The 22505-nt window shown below is 45.5% G+C and overlaps 1 protein-coding gene across 1 annotated transcript in view; it reads left to right on the top strand.

The window, feature by feature from the left end:
* The first annotated feature begins 7642 nt into the window (after window positions 1–7642).
* Window positions 7643–22505, top strand: part of KLF7 (KLF transcription factor 7) — a 91450-nt gene continuing 76587 nt past the window's right edge. Inside the window, exon 1 of the mRNA XM_047870729.1 lies at window positions 7643–8196. Within this exon, the coding sequence (XP_047726685.1) occupies window positions 8095–8196 (102 nt within the window). The 5' untranslated portion in view covers window positions 7643–8094. The remainder of the gene's footprint in view (window positions 8197–22505) is intronic.

The raw sequence follows: 22505 nt of genomic DNA on the forward strand, positions 1-22505 counted from the left end.
CCCGCACACCCATTTAGAAGGCATAAATGGAAGGCTAGGGCATTGCCTTGCTTACTCCGGAGGAGAGCGGTAACCAAGATTCGAAACTGACTCAGCTGAGTCTTCTAACCATGCAAAAGAGCATGCTTCCGGGAAAGAGAATTCAGTGAAATTCAAATGAGCAACCAGTCAGCAAAAAACTGCTGCTGACATTATTAATCTTCCAAACTACCCAGATCTATCATACACAGAAAAACTCATCATTGGGCACTTGTGGAATAGGTATCCCTCACTTAAAGGAATGGTCACTGTCAGCAAAGTTTGCAGCACAGAGACTTTCTATCAAATCAATCTGTTCTCCCATTGATTTCCATTACAAAATCTGAGATGCATTCTGCTGTTAAATCCCATGAAGCATGTACCAAACGCTTTGCAAATGGCATGTTTAAAAGAAAAATGATAATATTCGCATAAAACATTGACAGTGATGTTTAATATATTAATAGCAATGCTGGGCTACATTCAACATGTCACTGCAAACAAATACTCAGGATGAAACATAACACAATTTTCCAAACTGTGCCTCACAGGCTGTAAGGGGTAATAATCCCTAAAACATCAGCAACTTGATTTCACACAGGCTTCAAACTGTCTTGGCATTCCTATCATTACATAGCCAAAGGAATTCTTTTATTATTGAAAAATCTTTCCTCGTTTTCTGCTGGCCTCTTTCCCAAAATCTTTGTCCAGAACCCCCAGAATAGCTTCTGATGCTATTCTTAGGTGGGGAAGGGAAAATGAGCCTGCTAGGTTCCATCACAGTGGTTTATCCCACTGCCTGCTGGGGTTTCCCCATCACTGAAGCAACTGGGCCTCTCCTGGAAGGAATGTTGCAGAAGGAAGCAGTGGGTCTGTGAAGGTTGGACCAGACACTTCAATGCCTTTTCAAACTTCTAAGATATAATACTACCAACATTGGTAATGTGTCTGTTTGCAATTCTATTTTCAACCTATGCACTCTGCTTAATATATGTTAAATGATGAAACGCTTTGCCTACTGTACGACAAATGACTGAATGTTTTGCATCATATATTTTTTTAAATTTTTTAATGTTTATTTATTTTTGAGAGAGAGAGAGAGAGACAGACAGACAGACAGAGCATGAGTAGGGGAGGGGCAGAGAGGGAAACACAATCTGAAACAGGCTCCAGGCTCTGAGCTGTCAGCACAGAGCCCAACGCGGAGCTTGAACTCACACACCGTGAGATCGTGACCTGAGCCGAAGTCGGTCACTTGACCCACTGAGCCACTCAGGCGCCACGCATCATATTTGTTGAATAACTAATTGAATTTATGTGATGGTTTTGTTCTGCATTAGAGGATACTGACGCTTGTAAGTGCTGGTAGCTTAAGCTGGAAAAGTGACTACAAGGGTGCCTGGGTGGCTCAGTCAGTTAAGCATTTGACTTTGGCTCGGGTCATGATCTCGCGGTCCCTGAGTTCGAGCCAGAGCCTGGAGCCCGCTTCAGATTCTGTGTCTCTGGCTCCCTCTGCCCCTCCCCCACTTGCACTCTGTCTCTCTGTCTCTCTCAAAAATAAACATTAGGGGCGCCTGGGTGGCACAGTCGGTTAAGCGTCCGACTTCAGCCAGGTCACGATCTCGCGGTCCGGGAGTTCGAGCCCCACGTCGGGCTCTGGGCTGATGGCTCGGAGCCTGGAGCCTGTTTCCGATTCTGTGTCTCCCTCTCTCTCTGCCCCTCCCCCGTTCATGCTCTGTCTCTCTCTGTCCCAAAAATAAATAAACGTTGAAAAAAAAATAAACATTAAAAAAAAGTGACTGCAGATATTAATCATCACAGGAATAATGCACTACAGGTCATAATAACATTAAATGTTCAATTCTAAGGTCTGGGTAGGACATTCCTGACAGTAAACTTTTAAAGAAATTTTTGAATGCCTTACCTTTATCACTCCGGTAGGTCAATTTTTGTTAAGCAAAAGACTACTTGAGTCAGAGCAACATGCCCATCACCAGCAATGCGCCTTTATCCTGTTTGTATGACCCAATACAATGAAGAATTCAACATTCAGGGTTGGCTTTAACATTTCGTGAAAAAAAAAAAACCATTTTGTTTTTTATTAAACTATAACATACCCGAAGAATTCTGACAAGCAATAGCAATATTGGCATGTTTTCTGGAGATCAGCAAACTATCTGCCAAGAGTTTTTGGTTAATTCGTTAAGACCAAGATTTCTTTCCTTCCTTCCTCCCTCCCTTCCTCCCTCTCTCCTTTCCCTCCCTCTCTCTCTCCCCCTTCCTTCCTTCCTTCCTTCCTTCCTTCCTTCCTTCCTTCCTTCCTTCCTTTTTTTAGCTCATCCTGTCCAGAAACCTCAACATGTCAGAGTGTCAAAACTGAACACATCCAGGGAGCCAAGCCCATGCTAACTATACTCCCAGAAAACACAATTATAACTAAAATGTCTTCGTATTGACAAAACAACCAAAACTGTCACGATGAGCACCGGGCTCCTGTGGTTGTAGCCAGTACATTCTTTCCCTGCAGGCAGAACAAGGGGGAAACCAAATTATGAGCAGATAGCAAGTACAGAATGAAAACAGAAGGTGATGTCTATCCTTGAGGAGTATTTTTTCCAGGACATGAGAGCCTGATTAAGGTGCCATTTTTTTCAAGGATGAAACAACTCTTTGGTTATATGTATATACCTATGTCATTCACTCTATGACACATATGATCATACTTTTTCTTCCAGATTCAAACCGTGTCTCTCAGTCTTGTTCACTAACCTCCACCTCCTCTGACATGCTTATTTTCTGTGATATCATCAAAACATGCTCCCTAAGTTCACACATTCTTTCATTGTAGTGAGACTGTGAAGGGAAGCAAAAATCCTAGGTATGTGGAAATATTTATTAATGACATGGCCACCTATAAATGAGTTCCCCATTCGAACATCTTTTGAACACAAGGCTCCCCTCCTCTGCTCCCCATGGTGGTAAACATTTGTAATCCAATGCAAATAAATTTAGTTCTATTGCGAAGTGAAATTGCAAATCTTGCGAAAGGTATAAGGTTTCGTGATGTCAGTGAAAGTGAAATTGGGAAAGCAAGTAGCAAGTGAGGGTCTGTAAAGTTAAACAGACAACTGAAGGTAAAATCAACAGGGATGATGACTATGTTGATGCTTTGAAAGAAGAGAAGACGATACTTCGAATATCACAAAATTAATTGAGATCGCGGGGAAAACTGATGAAGACCTCGAACATTTTAATAAAATGACCCTCCTTTTGATTATGGCATAAAAGTCAAAAATGAACTAAAGCATGTTGTAAAGCTCTTCACGTTTGGTCAAAACAAATGAAGCCAACGGTAATCTTGATTTATTGTTTATTCATTCTAAAATTAGCATAGTGGTACTTACAACATAAATTTTGTTCAATAAAAGATAAGAGTCGGGGCGCCTGGGTGGCGCAATCGGTTAAGCGTCTGACATCAGCCAGGTCACGATCTCGCGGTCCGTGAGTTCGAGCCCCGCGTCAGGCTCCGGGCTGATGGCTCGGAGCCTGGAGCCTGTTTCCTATTCTGTGTCTCCCTCTCTTTCTGCCCCTCCCCCGTTCATGCTCTGTCTCTCTCTGTCCCAAAAATAAATAAAAAACGTTGAAAAAAAATTTTAAAGATAGAGTAAACGTATTCTAATAACGTCGAGTTTTATTTTCAGGTGAAGTCTACTTTTCACCAACTGCTCTGAGATTTGGCCCCTGCTTTAAGTAGATTTATTTTTAGGAGGCTTTACCAGCGCTAATCACACATGGCTAATAAGGACTTCCTATACTAACGAACGAGACTTTTCTAGTAGAAACAGTCTGATGTCTTGGTTGCGTCTATTTACATATCAAATTTTTACTATGCTGTTCACAAAACGTCCTCAATTCTTAGTTTTGTGGGGCGGGGGAGGCAAACATTATTTACTCTCAGGTGTTTCCTACGGGATAACTTCCAAAGGGTGATATTATTCAGAGTAGTATCAGTGTCTCCTAAGGCAACATGTGTAGAGGTCACAGACTCTGGAGTCATCTCGGAATCAGACCTATATTTGAATTGGCTTGTACCACCTAACAGACATATGGTGATGGGCAAATTACGTACCCTCTCTGAACTTGCATACCTTCATCTGTGAAAATGGAGCAGGGACAGCTCCCTCACAAGATCGTGGTGAAGATCGGATGAGAACATGTGTAAAATGCCTGATCCAGAGAGGGCATTCGATATATGGTGCTTAGAGTGGTGATGTTTATTTTTGGTTTGTTTGACCGCCAAAGTTCCCTTGTGATCTTAATTTGTTGATTATTCTGTACATTCAGATTCTTTGTATGCGTTTTGCAATGTGAAACTAGGGTCTCTAGGCGATAAAAAGTAGCTTTTTGAAATGTGACTTTAGGAGTGCCTTGTGGCATAAATCTCTTAGAATGAATTCTAAAATATTCCATAAAGCTTTGAAGAGAGTCATAATGAGGTCTTTCAGATTGACACTGTGAGATTTTGGTTGAGTTCTGTAAGTTGGACGGTTGATATTTACAAGGAGAAAAACCTCAAAGGAAGCCCCCCTTCTCCACACTGAAGCATTTTTGTAACAAATCTTGACTTAAAACAAGAAACTTAAGTCTTTCACAGCACACAGACTCCCAGGCAAAGCAGTCTTGAAAGTCAGATGCTCCTGGATTTGAACCTCTGCTCAGTTCCTTCTCAGTTGTGTGAACTTGACCAACTATTTCTTTTTTTTTAATTTTTTTTTCAATGTTTATTTATTTTTGGGACAGAGAGAGACAGAGCATGAACGGGGGAGGGGCAGAGAGAGAGGGAGACACAGAATCGGAAACAGGCTCCAGGCTCTGAGCCATCAGCCCAGAGCCTGACGCGGGGCTCGAACCCACGGACCGCGAGATCGTGACCTGGCTGAAGTCGGACGCTTAACCGACTGCGCCACCCAGGCGCCCCTAATTTGACCAACTATTTCTAAGCCTGTGTATTTTCGTCTATAAAGTTGGAGATACAAAAATACTTCCGTCAGGTTGTCGTGAGGATGAAATGAAGAATTGCATATAAAAATCGTTTGTGTGCCCATACAGCCTGGCATACTGAAAGCGTTTAACTAGTTAACTATTATCTGTATAATCTTTGAACTCACAGGTTAACAAGAATGTCATATTTTGTTCAAAAATGGCAAGAGGGTAATGCACAAAACAGAAATGAAGTTCACTTGAGTTCAGACATCAAATTACATGCTTTGGCCTTGCCTTGCCTTTGGCTTCTTGAGTTTCCCTGGGTCTAAGTTCTTTTTCTTCCCCTATTTACTGGAGAACTTGTTTTCTGCCTCAGGGCTTTTCAATGGTCTCTTCCCCATCCCCCCACACAATAGGAACATTACATTCGTAATACTTATTACAAATTGGCAAGGGGCTTACACCGCTCCTCTTAGTCTCTAAGACTTTGGTATGTCCCTTCCCACCACCCCTCCATGGGTCTCATTAGTTCAGATATCTTATTTGGTCTACTTAGCCAAAGCCAGGAGATAATGACGGTTAACATTTAGCATCTACCTAATAGCACCAGATACTATGCTAGGTGAGTTGCAAACCTTACTTTGATTCTTCCCAACATCCAGGCGAGGCAGATACCATTATTTCTATTTCTGAGATGGGTAATCAGAGGGTCTGAGCTAGGAAGCTCAGTCACAGGGCCAGTAAGCAGCAGCACCAGTGACCATAAGGATCAAGTTAACGCATTAACTGGGATGTGATGGCTCTAAGTGGTTTTCTACTTCTGGGAAAGGCCCATCTGGCCTTTCAAAGAGAGGCCTTCATGAGAAGTATGCCCTGTGCTAACACATATGTGTGCTATCATGACATCATTTTATTCATGTAGCCGTTTAACCTTTCTGTACCATCATTCCCCTAGCGCTACTAATGTGTACATACCTAATACTAAATGCACTAAGATCTTTGCACGTCTTATACACACTCCAGTAACTCTGCCAATTATTCTCCTACAATGGATGCTGTAGGTCTAACCAACAGAACTCCAGACATCACAAAGCAAAGAAATTAGACTTTCCTCAAGCCCAGTAATTTGTTTCATTTCCCCTGGCAAGAACTATATTTCAAATTATGCTCGTTCTGTAAAGCAGAATCTTACAAATATTATGATATGGAGTCCCACAGAGTAAGAAGGAGAGAAGGCTGAGAAGGGCGACTAAGGTGGATGGGTTTCTTTTCTTAGGAGTAAAATTAAGTTTCTCATCTGAAGAAGTACCGAATTCTGCAGTCGTTCCAAAGGTGTAGGCTTGGCTCATGGTACATTTCAGGGAAACGTGAATCACACTGACCACGGAAGGTCAAGCAAACAACTGGTCGACCCTAGAAACGTGCGTGTGCAGGGTTTGCATCTAAGAGAGGAGTATCTCTGGATATTCCTACGTGCCAGTTCCAGAGCCGGATCCGGTTCCGACTCTTCACCACCGCAGCTCGCTAGACACCTCTCTCCTTAAGCCACATGGGGAGACACGGAAGCTGCCTGCGCCCCGCGTCGGTCCGGGCGCCTTCCATTCTGACTCCCACTCCCGCGAAATGTCCCCTTTCGATCAACGCTAACTGGGCGTCTGCCTCCCGACGCGGAGCCCGCGAGGGGAGGACGGCTGGCGGCGCGCACCGGGGCGGGGACTGCGTGCGGGGGGCGGGCGCCGGTCGTTGTCTCCGCGCCGCTCCCCTTTGTTCGGTTCCATTGTGTGCCACTTCCTCCTCGGGCGCTTCTTCCTGCGCCCTGGCAGCCTGTGGGCAATTTGTGAAAGGGCTTTGGGGACCTTTTTCTTTCTTTCTCGGTTTATTTTTTAGTGAGCCCCCCCTCCCCCCCTTTGCACGCCTCTCCCTCGCGGCTCTCCGCCCCCGGGTCCCGGAGCCGGGCGGAGTGGGAAGTGTCACTGCCTCCTCCCCCACCCCCCGACGGCAGCTCCGCCGGGCTCCCGCCCCGCTCCTCCTCCAGGAGGCATCCTAACCCCGCATTCTGGACTTTCACCTCCTGACCGGCCGCGTCACCGCCAGGAAGGCGACACACGACCCCGCCCCTCCGAGGGGCGCAGGCTCCCGGCGCCCGGGGCTCCGCCAGGCACCGAAGCGAAGGTCGGAGGCCGGCGCGCGGCCCAAGCCCGGCCGCCTCGGCGTCCCGGGAGCCGGCGCGAGTGTCGCCGCGGCCCTCCCCGTCCCTCGCGCTCGCGCTCCCCGGCCGCCGCGCGGCCGCCTCAGCCCCCTTATATAGCCCTCTAAAAATAGCTCGCCTCGCACCGCCTTGTAAGGCAGCAGGGAGATCCGCAGCCCGCCAATCCGCGCTCGCCGCCAGAGCCGAGCCCCGCCCCGGACCCCGCTCCGCGCTCCCCATTGGTCCTCAGTGACTTCATGAGCCCCCTGTTTACCTTACATGGTCACACGCGGCCTAATGGACGCCCTCCTCCGAGATCCCACGGCTGCGCGGAGAGCCAGGCGGAGGGGGGGAGTTTGGGGAGGGGGAAGAGCAGGAGGAGGAGAAAAGGAGGGGGGAGAGACTACAAACTAGCAAGGATGGGGTGGGGGGTGGGGAGGGAAGGGACGGGGGGGAGAGAAGCGATCGCGAGAAAAAAAAAATGCAACCTCCCAAAATAAAGAGCAAAGATTGCATTAGGAGCGAACAGCGCTGCAGAAATAGATGGCAGCTTCGTGTCAGTGAGTTTGCATCCCCCTTCCTGATCCACGAGCTGGAGTGATTAGAGCCCTGGAAGGGAATTGTTACTCCCGTGGAGAAGTCCCCTTTTCCTGGCAGCGGTCTGCACTTGTACACGCTGGATGCCTCTCTCCATCCACCCCACTCACTCTCTCCTCTCTCACCTCCTCTCTTCCTCTCTCCTGCATTGATTTTTTTTTCCTTTTTAGTTGACTGAAACAAAACAAAACAAAAGGGCCACTGGATGTCTGCCTTCTTGGGGGGTGAGCCAGACAGACTGACAAACAAACAGACCCAACTGTGTTCGGGGGAGGGTTTCTCCTCCCGTTTTGCCCGGCAGCAGCAGCATGGACGTGTTGGCTAGTTATAGTATATTCCAGGAGCTACAACTTGTCCACGACACCGGCTACTTCTCAGCTTTGCCATCCCTGGAGGAGACCTGGCAGCAGGTGAATGATTTAAATTACTTGTGTAAATCGTGTGGTGGCGGCGGAGGCGCAGGGGCTGCGTTGGTGTGGGCTCGGGGTTGAATTTTTTGTTTGTTTGTTTTATTCCCCCCACCCTTTTTTGGCTGTTTGTTGGTTAAAATGTTTTCGGAAACAGTCATCTGCGCTTACCTCTCCACCCACCCTCTAACCCCTTAGCGTGCTGAGCTGAGCAGCCGGTCTGAGCTGCCTGCGTTTCAGTCACCAACACACATCCTTGCGCACACGTTGTCGGGCTCACTGTCCCCAGCACAGACCTGCGTAACTTCTGGGGTTCGGAGGAACCGGGTGGAAAGGTGGTTTGGGGCTCGATGAGCCATTAATGCCAGGATACCGCGTCCCTACATGCTCGAGCTCTACCTGCTTGGTACCTTAAATCGGGTTCAGTTCTTTCAACTGGTGCTGACGACCGTCAGATGGGGGTCAGGAGGTAGGAGCATAGCGGAGTGTTTTCCCAGTAATTAACCAGTGTCAAGACAAGAGAGAAACTTGATTTTGAGATTGAGGAGGTGGGCAGAAGGGAGAGAGCCCAGTGACAAAAGATATTCCAGGATATCTAGGAGGAGCACGGGGAGACGTATCTACCTAACGCTGACCATGCATTGTAGGTTTCCCCAGTGCGATGCCTCTGTATGTGTCCCTGTTTCTCTTTTTTTGTTTGGGCTCCCTCCCTAGTTAGACAGCACAACCTCTGACAAAGGGTGGTATGTGCTTCCGTGCCTCTGACTTTGTCTTAGAGGACTAGTTAAGAAACTCCTATGATGCTGAAGGGCACCGATGCCAAGTTGGCTAGGCGTCCCACTGAGGGCAAAGCGGGTCTGGTGACAAGTTCACCGGGCTTTGTGAAGTGGAATAAAGAAAGTGCTGGTCAGTGGAAAGTGCTAGATCTGCTGCGGAAACAGTGGTTTTCTCAGCATGGATTAGGAGCTGCTGAAGGGACACTCTGCAGGAAAGATGGTGGGTGGGGGGCGGGGGGTTGGGGTATCCTTTAAAAATACTACACTGTGCCCCATGGAACGTCCAAGAACACAGGCTGGGTTTGCACATCGGAAGTGTGAACTTGCACAGTCCGTCCTGGAGAAACCAGCCTGCCCTTGGGGAAGACCGAGAGAGGCTCGGTGTGTGGCTGCTCATGTAACTTCGCTCCATGACAGCAGCTTGTTAAGGCTAATGAACGGCTGAATTTCTCCTGCCAGGATCCAAAGCGGGATTTGCCAGCTCGAGGCTGGGAAGTAACAGTTGCCGCTGTCGCGGGTGAGGTTTGGCTTTTGGTGTAGGGTGAAGAGGGGCAAAGCCCATCCTCTGACTGTACCTTTGTTACTAGTTACTGTTCTCCCCTGGTTAGAGGCTGTGAGTTTTCCTCCAGGTACCGGCCCCTGTGTCCACATGTATGTTGCTGCCCAAGGATGCTGGCAGATACACTCGACTTTGTCTCTCAGTGTGCACATAGTTCATACGTTTTTAGTGCAAGGCATTTCTTCAGTGCATCCTTCCTCCGCCCCCCCCCATCCTTAATGAGACTGTCTCATGAAGGGTCTCGCTAGATCTTTTCCTCCTTTTATTTCACATGCTAATTAAGCCAAAATGTGGCCAGAATTTCATTTTCCGAAATAGCCTCCATTTCACATTGTCAGCCCACTGGTGTCAAACCGGTTGCGTATTAACGACTGTCTAGACAGGTTAGGGTAGGGAATCTGTTGACTTAGTCAGCCTGCCCAAGGCAGCCCTTGTTTGTGACTAACTGTTAAGCAGTGTTGGAGGGAAGAAAGTTGGCTTTATTTGTTACGGCGTTCCCTCCTGATGAATCACACAACTTTGTTTTGGTTCAAGTTTTCACAGTAGTAAAGCCTGCTTCGGGGGAAGGCCGCTCCAGAGGAAACCTGCTTTTCTAGATCTGGTTTAGAGCGTCCAGGAGAAAGTCTGGATATGTAAAGAAGCAGCACTGGTTTGATAATTCGGGGATGTGTTAGATCTATTGTTTCCTCAGAAGCCTTCTCTGCTTTCCTTCCCCCTCCTCTCTCTACCCGTCTCCACTCACCTCCTTCAAGGAACCTCTAGCTTAGTTTCTACCGCAGGCCAAGGAATATCAACCCCCTCCCCCCCCCCCCCCACACCTCCCTCCTTACTTCTTGCCTTAACCCTCTCCAACTGGCAACTACTCTTACCTTCAGACCCTTTGCCAAGCTGTTTGAGAAGCATGCTCCTGGTCTATGCCGAAACATAACTTGTGGGGAAGCACTACTAAATAAGATATCACTCCAAGGACCTTTCTGCCCTGCTCTCTATAGTCACAACTGCTCTCTTTAAAGGTGACTATGACTCTTAAGTTCATGCTGATGACAAAACCTCCAACCTCCATCTCTTCCTTCCTCCCTCTCCTTGGCCCTCCCCTCCCCCACCCTTTGCTGCTTCTGTGTGTAAGGAGAGGGGAATGGTTATATGCAACTGCTGGGGCCAAATCAACCATCAGATGGTGAAATTTTGAGACTCCTTTGCTCAAAATGGCTTAAGAAGGTTGTTGCAAAGAACCCCAGGCAGGAGGAAGTTTCCTGATGCTCTGGGGTAATCAGATTTTGGAGGTCAAATGGGGAGCAATTATTAGATGTTCTCTGCAAGTGAACAGTGTACCTGGCCTTGAGATGAACGAAATACAGAGATTCTAATAATCTGATTTGGTTTGTAGAGAAAGAGTGGCTTGGATGATAAACCCAAGAACATCTGTGCCTTTGAAAATTAGAGATGGACTATTTGGGGATGTTATTTTAAACTGGGGTCTGGGATCATCGTCCTGCTTAACCGTCAGTGAGCTTGGGATGGTCCTGCTGTCACAGGGGTCGTCATTTTGACATTGGGCTTTCAGGCAGTGATGTCTATAGCAACATACAGCTCCAACTCTGAAAATCATTGCCGGTGTAATTTTAAAATCCAGATGGACATCCTACATTAACAGCTCTCCATTCCCCGGCTCTGACTGCATACTTAAGCACTTGGCCCAAGTAACATCATTTCTGCCTGTCATATAACTGTAAATTACACTGTGCTTCTGTGGTCTATTATTTTATGGAATTCAGCTGACGCACAACTCTTAAGGCTACTAGCCTTAAGTTCTTTGGAAACTTGCAGGAAATTTTCCAAGAGCTGTCTGAGCAAAAGTAGGAAAAAGTCAAAGGTAGGACAGAAGCTGGAGTAGCGTATAGGGTACCACTTGCTGATGGATACAGGGAAACACATTCATGAGTCTTGTTGCCAATAGAAATCATGATTTTTCTGGACCCGCTGTTGCCTTGGAAAATAAAAAGGATTTGATATGATACACTTGGTTATTTTTCTCCGAGAAGCTACAAAGACTTTTAGAATCTGGATATATTTTCCATACCTCGCCTGCTCTTTCAGGAGTGCGGGTCAAGCAACGAAGTTCTAAGTTGTTATTTGCACTTAGCTTTGCTTCATGTCATTGAGGAGCATGGTATGTTTGCTTGAAAAATCTTATGGAATTATGCTTGTCATTAATGCTGATTCATAATTGGCAGATGGGGTCAGTTTCAGGCCTCCTTTTTGCTCAGAGAAAATTTTCCACTGCTACTGGAAACAAATAAATAAATCATAGAACATTCCTCCCTCCTCCCCCCATTCCCCCATTGTTTTAAACTAATGGCACTTTAGTGAGAACTAAAGTGTCCCCATAACACTGCAATTTCATCTTGGTTTCAGGCACCCTGTAACGCTTGTTACAAGGGCTTTTGATACGAGGCATCTCTAGGGGACAACCTACAAAAATGGTTGCCTTCCAAGAACAGCCTCATGATACCAGGGATGGGATTTGTTCTCTGAGCTACATTGCTTCTTCCTCTTTTTGGTGCCCTGGCCTGTGCACTGCCTTCTACAGGCCTGAGCGGCCAGGTGCTGTCTCAGCCGGAAAGACAAAGCAAACTGTAGGGTCCCTGCATCTGTAGGTTTGCCTCTGTCCCCAATTTGCAGAAAACCTTGTCATGAATTAGAATTTCTTGGCAACAGCACCACCCAGGGAAATTTGTAGACACAAAGGAGCCTAGCTAACCACACTGAAAGGATAAACTAGCTGGCTTTTTTGCCTTTTTGTATGTTATGTGGGTGCTCTTTAGTTACATCAATCTATTTTTTTTTTTAATTTGAAATAATGACTTGGGAGATGAAAAAAAAAAAAAGGAAAAGAAAACTGTCCTGTAATTCAGATGTTCTTCATAAGGATGCAGTCACTAAATAAATGTAGCTTTACAAATGAAAGCACATGTGTATGCAATCAATCACACACTTAGCCTTTCTTTAATAGATTCTTTCCATGTTCTTTTTAATGGAGACATCTTTGTGTCGATTTAGGGGTCACGGACACGATCCTTCCATCTACCTGTTTGTAGTTTAGTATGTTAAAGGGAGTGGATGCTACACCGCAGATATTCTCATTACATCTGTCTTCCGTGGGGGGATAAAGGAAATGGTGACTTCTTTGTTCTCCATGCAACTCCCACCACCCCCCCCCCCTACCCTGAGGAGAATGGGATGTTGGGGTCCAATCCATTTAAAGGGCAGAGCAGAAGATGCACTGTGACAGCCTCACCCTGAAATGATTTATGTGTGGGTATGTCAGAGACCTTCAGTGTTCAGATGTGGGTTCTTCCTCTCTTCCAGCCCATTTTAAATATAAATGCCAGTGGGGGCTCTTTGCCTCTCCACTTAAATGGGACTAGTTTAGAGAGGGTCCTAATGGGGCTTTTAGTAGCCACTCTTATAAATCTTCAGATTCTTGTCCCTTCAGAGAATTCCTGTATTTTAACTTTTTGAGTCCAAGAAGGCATTGCAGTCTTCTTTAATCACTCTGTGCCCGTTGGGCAAAGGAAAATACAGTTTACTCTGGCCAGCCCCAACTGGCTCGTGTTGATCGAATGGCTGACGCCCCCTATCTCTGCAGTTTGTAGTAGTGGGCAAGGAGTTCTTTATCTCCTATGCTGGACCCTGTGACTGGTGAACGCAGACTACTCTGTGATTCTGTTCACTCAGTACGTCAGTTAGCATGTATGTTGGAATTAGGATTTGCTGAAAGTTTAGGACAGCTCCCCGATTTAACCTGAGTGGTGCCAGGAGAGTGAGGGGTGGAGATTTGGTCTCTGCAAAGAAATCCCTTTGTTTTCCTGAATCATCTGAATGCTTACTTAGCATAAACAAGTAGAAACATTTTAACCCAAACTGCTGAATCTTAACAAGTACAGAGATTAGGAAGCTCTACAACTACTAATAGCTTAAAATCCGTGGAACGATTTGCAGTACCTAATCATGAGCATTTCATGTAACGTGGGCAACTTAAGAAACACCCCTCTACCCTGTTACATCGTGTGCTCGCCCTAGAGCATCCACCTGAGAAGCTGTCCTTTCCCAATTTAGTGTAAGAGTTCCCCAAATAAATGAAGCATTGCCTTTACCAGGATATGCTTTCACTTAAACACGGTCACGATCGTGTTCCTTCCCCTTCCTTGCCTTTATCTGTTGCCGCTCATTTGGAGGGTCATTTCTACCATCTTGACTCCTTTTTGTTTTCCTCCCTTGGTACTTTGGCGTGCCGGAGAACTTGCTAAGCGTCGTGCTAAGGGTGTTGTGTCCATTTCTCCCTGCAATAGAGCAGCTTCTAGCTGTCCTCGCCATCACATGCGTCGTAACGTTGGTATCACAGCCAAGAGTCCGCAGCAGTCTTGGTTAGGGGTCCAGTATCAGCCTGCTTGAGGTGTGGGTGACTTCTGACTTCATGGCGATACCGTTCCTGATTGAGCTGGTGAATGCAGTCGGTCACACCTTGTGAGATTCTCTTTGTTTATTTATATTAAAATATGGAAAATATGTCACAGTAAAGACTTAGTCCTTTCTTAATGCTGGTTAGGTGCAAAGAGACTCTTGGGGTGATGCAGAGTTGACTTGGATATAAGCTTGTGAGTGAAGGTTACACTGCAGGTACTTTTTACTACATATCTGCCCTCTAAGCTGGACTCCCAGTAGGGGAAAGTCAACATGTTCAAAATTCGGTAGTACAGAATCAGAACATAACTGCCAGAAAAAGAAATTGTAAGTCTTGTGAGTTTTTGAGTACTGCCCTATGCCTATCTGTGTTTCCCCACTTTGCTACAACCTTGTTCATAGCATGTGCCTTAGATTTACTACTTCCTGTTGCTCTTTTAGCTAATGGCCTGTCGGGGCTGGTGGCCCTTGTAGGGCAGATGAGTATACAGTGTGAATACACATGTCCATAATGGCCAGGAAACAGCATCCATGTCTGTGTCATTCGGAAATGATTAGAGGTAATTAAAATAATTAATGTAGAGCCACATGCGATATCTATTTCTGAATTTGGGTTTATTGACATTCCCTGAGGGTCCATATTGAAAGTCAGGCCCCAGGCCTCGTACCAAACCTAGGAACATAGAATCTTGGAATTTCAAATCCTGAAAAGGGTCTTGGTTTCTTCAGTTCAAAGACTGTAGTGTTGGACCAAGTGGTTGTTAAAGCAGATGAGGCATTGAACCCTCCAAGGTCATACACCTGTGGTTAACAGCGCTGGTGGTTCCAGGGCTCAGGACCCTTTTGGATGCCCACATCAGTTTGCTTGCTTTTTGTTACACTGTCTGAATATAATTTGAGTCACTTCTCATTTTTTTCTTCCTCTCTCTTGTCCTCTCTCCCCTTTAAGGGAACAAGAAAATGCCCTTTTTACTTAGAACAGTACTAGTACATGGAATTTTGGAATTATCTGGGGCCTAAACCAAGCTCTTGGTTTTCTTGGCTAAGGCTTATGTGTATGATTTAATCCCTTTTCCACTTTTAATAATGTGTGCTAACCTGGAAAATGTACACTGTCCTGAAGAAAACGAACAAAAGCCCCCAATTATATGTGTAGGTTTGTTTACAAAAGGACTGTCACTTAAATGATAACACGTAGAGTGGGAGTAAGGAGGGTGTAGGATGTAGGCAGTAGGGGGTTTGGGTGGACCATAGAACTGGGGTTTTATGTCAAAAGCATCGAATGTTCAATGGCTTTGTCGCTGACACCAGGCCAACAAAGGGACTGAACAAAACTGTAACAGCGATCATGTGCCAATTCAGGAAAAAAAAATATGAAGTGTTTCTAAGTTTCTAGAGCAGGTTGGATGGGCAGTGAGGTTGTAATGTTCTACAAATTTGAACAACAACAACAGCAAAATACTCCATCTTGGGATAAGCAGTTGGGAAGAAAGTCAACTTCTGTAACCTTTCAGAATGTCCTCTTGGGGCTGGTGGATGAAGCAGGCTTGATTCCACATGGCCATCCTGAGCAAAGGAAGCAAATGAAGGGTGCTCTTTGCCCCTGTGCCTGATGATTTTTTCCCTTCTCAACCCAATCTTGGGATCCTCTCTGTGGGAACGCATCTCACTGATGTTAGAAGTCACAGTTTCCCCTCTAAAGGGGACTTCTTTATTTCCTCAAAGCTGTGACCTCCATCTCCAACTCCAGATATGCTCTTGAATTTCAGGCCCCACTTTTGGATTGAAAACATGGGACTGACAATAAAGCCCTTAGGGGTTGTCCCAGGATCATCCCGGTTGAATGTGTTCCAAAGCTTGAACTCAGCAACTTCTTTTCCCCTCTTCCTGGCTGCCCAGTTTCTTTTTTGAGATGACCTTCTTTTTGTGGTCTAGGTTTGAAAGCTCTAGTCATCTTTGGCTCCTCTCTTCCCTTGAATCCAATCAGGTGGAAAATCCCACTGATTTGGCCCCTGACATACTACACCGTGCTCTTCAACTTCCTGCTCCCTCTGCCTTTGCCCCAGAGCAGCCCCTTGCACTTCCCCTGGACTGACTTTCTACCTCCATCACCATGTTTTCAAGCTGTCGATGGCTCTTTCTCTCTTGCACATAGGATGAGGCCAAACTTTAAGGACTTAGGATATTCTAAGATGTTCCAGTTCCCGGCCTGGGTAATAGTCACATTTCCCCCTCTTGAGTGCAGTAAATGCCATCCAAACTGGATGACTGTGCCTTTCCTGCTTCTGTCGTTATTTCTGCCATTTCCTTTAGCCTTTTCCTTCTTCCTCCCTCTTCCCTTCTGATTCTGTTTGTCCAAATTCTACCATCCTTTAAGTTTCAGATGGTTGCCACATCTTCCAGGACACTCCTTTCCCTTCCCTTGGCCGATAGTAATTGCTACTATTTGTACGCTCTTGTGTAGAGCTTTTTAATTTTTCATGATGCTTTTTAGTTTTGTCTTATAGTACAATTTTCCTTTCTTTTTCTTTTCTTTTTTCCCGCTGACTTAGTTTTCCAGTGAGGTGGTATATTTTAGAGCAGAGTTGATGCCTTGGTTATAATTTTGATAGTAAACTTTTTTTAAGGTTTATTTATTTATTTTGAGAGAGAGAGAAAGAGAGAGGGAGAGAGAGAGAGAGAGAGAGAGAGAGAGAGAGAGAGAGAGAGAGAATCCCAAGCAGGCTCCCCACTGACTGTCAGGGCAGAGCCTGATGTGGAGCTCGAACTCATGAAAAAGGAGATCATGACCTGAGCCAAAACCAAAAGTCAGATGCTTAACTGACTGAGTCACCCAGGTGCACTGCTAATAAACTTTTAATATGTAACCCTTCAGGTTCATAGAGAGCTTTGCACACAGTAGGCATTCAATACATATGTAGCGATTATGATATGACAGGAGTTAACATTTGACTATGTCTGCAGCAAATAGTTCTCAATCATGGGTACACCCCAGATGAATTAAGTCAGTATCCCTTTGAGCGGAAGCCAGGCATCGTTGTTTTTGTTGTTGTTGTTGCTGGTTTTTAAGCTTCCAGGTGATTCCAATAGGTAGCCAAGGCTTTGAGCCATTAAGCTTCAGAGAGTTAATATCAGGTGTATCAGAGTCGTCGGTGCCTGCTGCTTATATGGAAATACGTGATTTCTTGTGTAACTTGGAGTCCAAGTGTAACAGAGGTATAGAATAAAGCAGGACAGTGCCGGTGGATGCACTTCATCCAGCTCACTGGTTAATAGCGACTGCCCAAGCGTTGTTTCATCCTTCTTGTTTTGCTTTCCCTCACCTTAAAGTGTCAAGTGTGGTCCCATTTGGCTCACATTCCTGTGACCCTCTACAGGTTTACTTAACCTGGTCAAACTCCGTTTCTGGTACCTTTGTGGTGTTGGGCGTTCAACTGCCGCCATGCCGTGCTTCAAATAATTCATTCGCGGCAGGCCCTTGACCATGATTTTCCACTTACCTCAGCCTGCTCTGTGGTTTCACAGGGATAGATGCATGCATGAACATCTGTTGGATGATGCCAGATAGACGTTAGGAAGCAGCTCCCCATATTTCTTACTGACCTCACTGTTTGGAAGTAGATTCTGTTTATAAAGGATTTCAAAGGGCCCATGTCTCTAGTAAGAGGAGCAAAAATAAACTGTGGAAAAATTGCCACGGAGGCCATCCAGGCAAGGAGGCTGCCTCCTTGTCCGTGGAAGGCTTAGCTCTTGTGGTAATGACCGTGGCATGTGGTGATCTTCACAAAGAAGCCTTAGAAGTGCCTCCATTTCACACTGTGATGTTTGCAAAAATGTATGTACTGTAGCTACATCCTTTTATCTATAAACTGCCTTTGATGGGGGTACGGGTTGGGGAGAAAGAACATCATGAGAGGAGCTCAGAGCTTAGGGTTGAAGGATGCCTTTTGGAAAGCTCAACCCAGCTGTGAAAACGGCAATTAGCTGTGGAGCAGTTGCTGTGCAAGGGAGTGCCTGCCTGTTCCTGACCCCGCTCCATGGGCTCATCTTCCGGAGCTCGGGTAGCAGGAATGCAACAGAGTGCTCACGGTGCTGGCTCTTATTTTTGGAGAGGCGGCACATTTGTCAGCGCGCAAAGGAGTGGAAATAGATTGCCCCCGTCCCATACCTTTTGAGCTTTTGATGTTTGTTCATATGGCCACCATAGATCCCAATAACAGAACACAGTCCTGTGTATGGTGATAGAAGATGTCTTCTGGGAAGAGGCCCCGTGCGGAGCTGATTCTCCCGTAAGCCCCCGGGGATGCTGCTCCGTGTCAAATTGAGTCGTTGGGTTCACTTCTGTGTTCTTAAGATTGTTCAGCCCCCACCTGTGCATTTGCCTCTCTCACTCAGTGTTCAGTATGGACCAGGAGATAATTTCCTCTGTGATGGGGGTTTTCTCACTGCTTTTGAGTGTCTAACAAACATCTGTATTAAGCTTTTGTTCAGAAGGTATCAGGGTGTTTTGCTCATGGTCTCTTGGCGTTAGCATGTTCCTCCTGTGGCCAAGGAGCGGGCAGATATTACAGAATTTCCCGTTCAGAGGTGGGAAAATGGAAGCAGAGGAAGATTGAGCAAGTTGTCTTCTTGTGGCTGCGAAGTAAATGAGTTGCAAGACCAGTGGTGGAACACGTTTTCCTCCTCCCTCTTTCCACTTGGTGACTCTTCCTATCGCCAAGTAAGCATTATAATAATATGTAATATATGTCTAACATCTTCATTCCTGCGGATGATCTCACTGGAGCACCTTATCTGCAGCATTTCATTTAGTCCTTCCAACCCTGTGAGATACAGAGTCTGTGTATCTCCATTTTACGGAGGGAGACCTCGAGGTTGGAGGTATTAAGTGGCTTGGAAGCGATTGAGCCAGGATCCAAACTCAGGCAGTCTGCTCGACACTCTGAATTTTTAACATTTATGCAGACTCTTGATTAGATAGGAGACACAAGGGCAGAAGCTAAAGACGATGGCCTGGCAACCAATGGACCTGTATGGATTTGAACCGTTCTCTGGTATGGCTTCTTTCTGGGGCTTGGTTTTGTCATCTCTAAGAGGACTGGATTGTGCTACATCTCCTTGAGGTCACAGTGTTTGGTGGTAGCCAAATTACACTGAGGTGTTGGAATAAGGCAGAGCTGAAACCTTGAGACAGCGTCTCTGAGCCTCATTCTGGCGTCTGTGGAATGGAGTTAATAATGCCCATGTAAGGGCAGGCACGTTGGCTCTCTGGCCCACGGTCTGGCATGTAGCATCCACTTAACAAATTCCCGTTCCTTCTCCATTTTCAACCATCCTCCCTCTCCCCAGTTACAGTGCAAAGCAACACGATGCTCTTTTCTCTAAATGGTATCACCGGAATGGCTAGGGAAAGGTGAATGGTGGAAGGCAGGGCGAGAGTGAGGGCTGGGCATCGGGCATAGCATTCCTTCATCCATCCCACAGGGGAAGCTCTTGTGAAGTCTCTTATACTTAGACCTGGGGCAGGACTGGCCTGACCGGGAGCCTACATGACGGGCTGGCCCGCTCATGCATGTGTCGAAGCCATTCCCCTTTCTTTCTCTCCAGTCTGACTTAGGACTTACTTCTCTTAAGTTTTTCCAGCGTGTGGTTATGTTTTAAGAGCCAGAATTAGGCATATATAACATAATACAGTGCTGGTTACTACACCTGCCATTTCTGCCTTACCTGATGACTGAGCTTACAGCAGCTTACGAGAGTGAATCAGGTTTTATGAGATCTATAAATATCTCAGATAGGATTTTTATTTCATTTTCCTCCTTCAAATAAGACATAATGGAAGCACTCACATACACAAGGAATATTCTTTCTGTGATAAAGTAGGGCGTTTTTGAATTGGCCTCTGAAAAGCAATAATTTGATGTGGTTGTTCGTGTTGGGAGTTTTATGGGGGAGGGGGAAGAATCACGCACATGCTGCTATAAAACGCCAAGATTATTTCCTCATACTGAAGGTTTAGCCCAGCACCTATGGAGAGATTCATTTCAGGGATGCCAGCTCTGTGTGCAGACTGCCTTCTCTCCTTCTGTGGAGTGTGTACATTTGTGTTTTCTCAGATACGTAGAAGCCAGAGAAGGAAGGTCCCGTTGGTTGGCAGGAGGGGGGCTCCTTGAAAGAACATTTCCAGTTCTTTGTCTAGTCTGCTTCCGGCTGTCTCGAGAGAAAATGTTCTCATCCTTCTCCCCACTTCATAGATTTCCTGGGAAGGCTTCATACGACTTACTATATCCATGAGATCTTTTTCCTGGCATTTCACTTTTAAAAAAGTTCTCAAGTGGATCGCCTGGGTGGCTCAGTTGGTTAAGCGTCTGACTCTTGATTTTGGTTCAAGTCATGATCTCATGGTTGTAAGGTTCAGCTCCACGTGGGGCTCTGTGCTGACAGCGTGGAGCCTGCTTTGGGATTCTCTCTCTCCCTCTCTCTGCCCCTCTCCTTTCTCTCTCTCTCTCTCTCTCTCTCTCTCTCTCTCTCTCTCTCTCTCAAAATAAATGAACATTTTTAAAAGTCCCACATTTATCCAATCTTGTAAAAATATACATTAGCCAATACCAGGAATGGATAGGAATTTTCTTATATTGCTCTTTGAGATGTATTTCGAAGGAACCTTGAACATGTAACTTAGAAAAATAGTTTTAAAAACAAGATGTAAGGATTCTAAGTACCCCACTTTTTCTGCCTGGAACATGGAAGTCAGAGCTCCATTTGCCACTAATCCAGGTCCATTGTGACAAATCTAACTACAGATTTAACTACCTGAGTCTCTGGTTACTTAGGTGTTGTTTCGTACAGCCTCTCTCTATATACATCCTCCCCCGCTTCTCAGTAGCTTTGTGTTTAACTGGATGGTAATTTGTTTTCATGTGAACTTAGTATATCCAAACCCAAGACATGCAGAAGATTTTTGCTTTAATATCATTTAGTTTTTTTCTATTTAATGTCATTTTAGTCTGCAACATAATCCTGCCATTTTGGCTCACATATACCCAGTGTTTTGCGCTTGTCATCAAATGTTGTGACCTCTCTGGTCCTTAGGTGTTAGTATGTTTCTTTGTGCGTTACACCATGGGGTAGAGCTAGGGAAAGTTAGATTATCAGTGATACAAGCAGGAAGCTTCTAGGTTGAACTGGCTTGAAGAGGTGTTTTATTTGACCAGCACACCTATTTCAATTTTCTTTTTAGTTTGAATCAGACAGATCAGGCACTCTTCAATTAACCTTGTACCGATTATTTCTACCTAGCTTCCTTTCTGATCTCTGACCTGGTGAGCATGCGTCTGGATTTGTGACCCTTAGACTGGCAGCTCTTGAAGGCACCTTCCCCTCCAAAATGCTATGACTGGAGGACAACCTTTATTCCCCTGCTCCGCCCAGTGTCAAACCGGTTGGCTTTCTGCTCTTGCCCAGAAGCCATTTTCATTGCATCTTAGACTTCTTTGCCTTGTTGAGTGCCTTTGTTTAGGATTCTGTCTTATAAAGCAGCTTCCAAATTGCATCTGAATTTCTCCGAGTCATCCAGGTTCTGTTGTAGATCTTCAAAATCTGGGATGGAGAAGACCATCTGGTTTACCCCTCTCCCTGCCTGCACCGAGCAGTTGCTCCAGAGCATGTTCATTCCTTATTGGTATTTGCAACATTTTCCAATTTGGAAATGGAGCTTCCTGAGCGTGCCGCCTCCCCTTGGTCTCAGTGAGAGCAAAAGGGACAATCCGAACTAAACGTATTTTTTGGTCAGACAGCCCTCCTTACCAAATGACTGCTATTTGTCAGGGTTTCTTTTGTCACTCCCAGAGACCCGATGGGTCAGTGGTGGGAAAAACTCCTTTTGTGGAAGAAAAACATATAGCCAGTTCTGAGGTTTCTTAGTCTGACATAGAGACATGTTGTACAGAATCCTATTGACTGCTTTAACGGCTGATTTGTTGTTGTTGTTGTTGAGGTGGATTTTAGATGACTTGTTTCACTGAGGAAGTGATGCTTTTTGTGTGAAGAACCCCAGGGCATTATAATAAAGTACTTTCCTGAGAATCCAGTAATTTGCTTTCTTCCTACCTTTGGCACGCAAATACTGCCAGCAAGGCACTTGGCCTTCATCTTCTAATGCTTTCAGGATGCTGTTCTACATTAAAGGTATTTAAAAAAATATATTATGTTATAGTGGTTCCCTTATATTAGTAAGGATATCACTTAGGTTGACCAGATGGTGATTTTCAGGGTCATTCTTTTCCTGTTTAAAAAAGCCATTCCTTTCAATCACTTGATGCTGGGGGTTTCTCCTCCTTTTCTCCAATCTCCAGTTCCTTTTCCTTTTTAAAAATTTCTGAGTGCTAAGTAAAGGTCGAGGGTCATTATCTTGTTCCTATATATATTCATTACTTTTAACCTAATAACTCTTTACCTTCCTGTGCGAATTAGCTACCATTAAAACATTTCTGAAAAAATATTTCTAGGAAGGA

Source organism: Prionailurus viverrinus, chromosome C1, assembly GCF_022837055.1.
Source record: "Prionailurus viverrinus isolate Anna chromosome C1, UM_Priviv_1.0, whole genome shotgun sequence".
Lineage (NCBI taxonomy): Eukaryota > Metazoa > Chordata > Mammalia > Carnivora > Felidae > Prionailurus > Prionailurus viverrinus.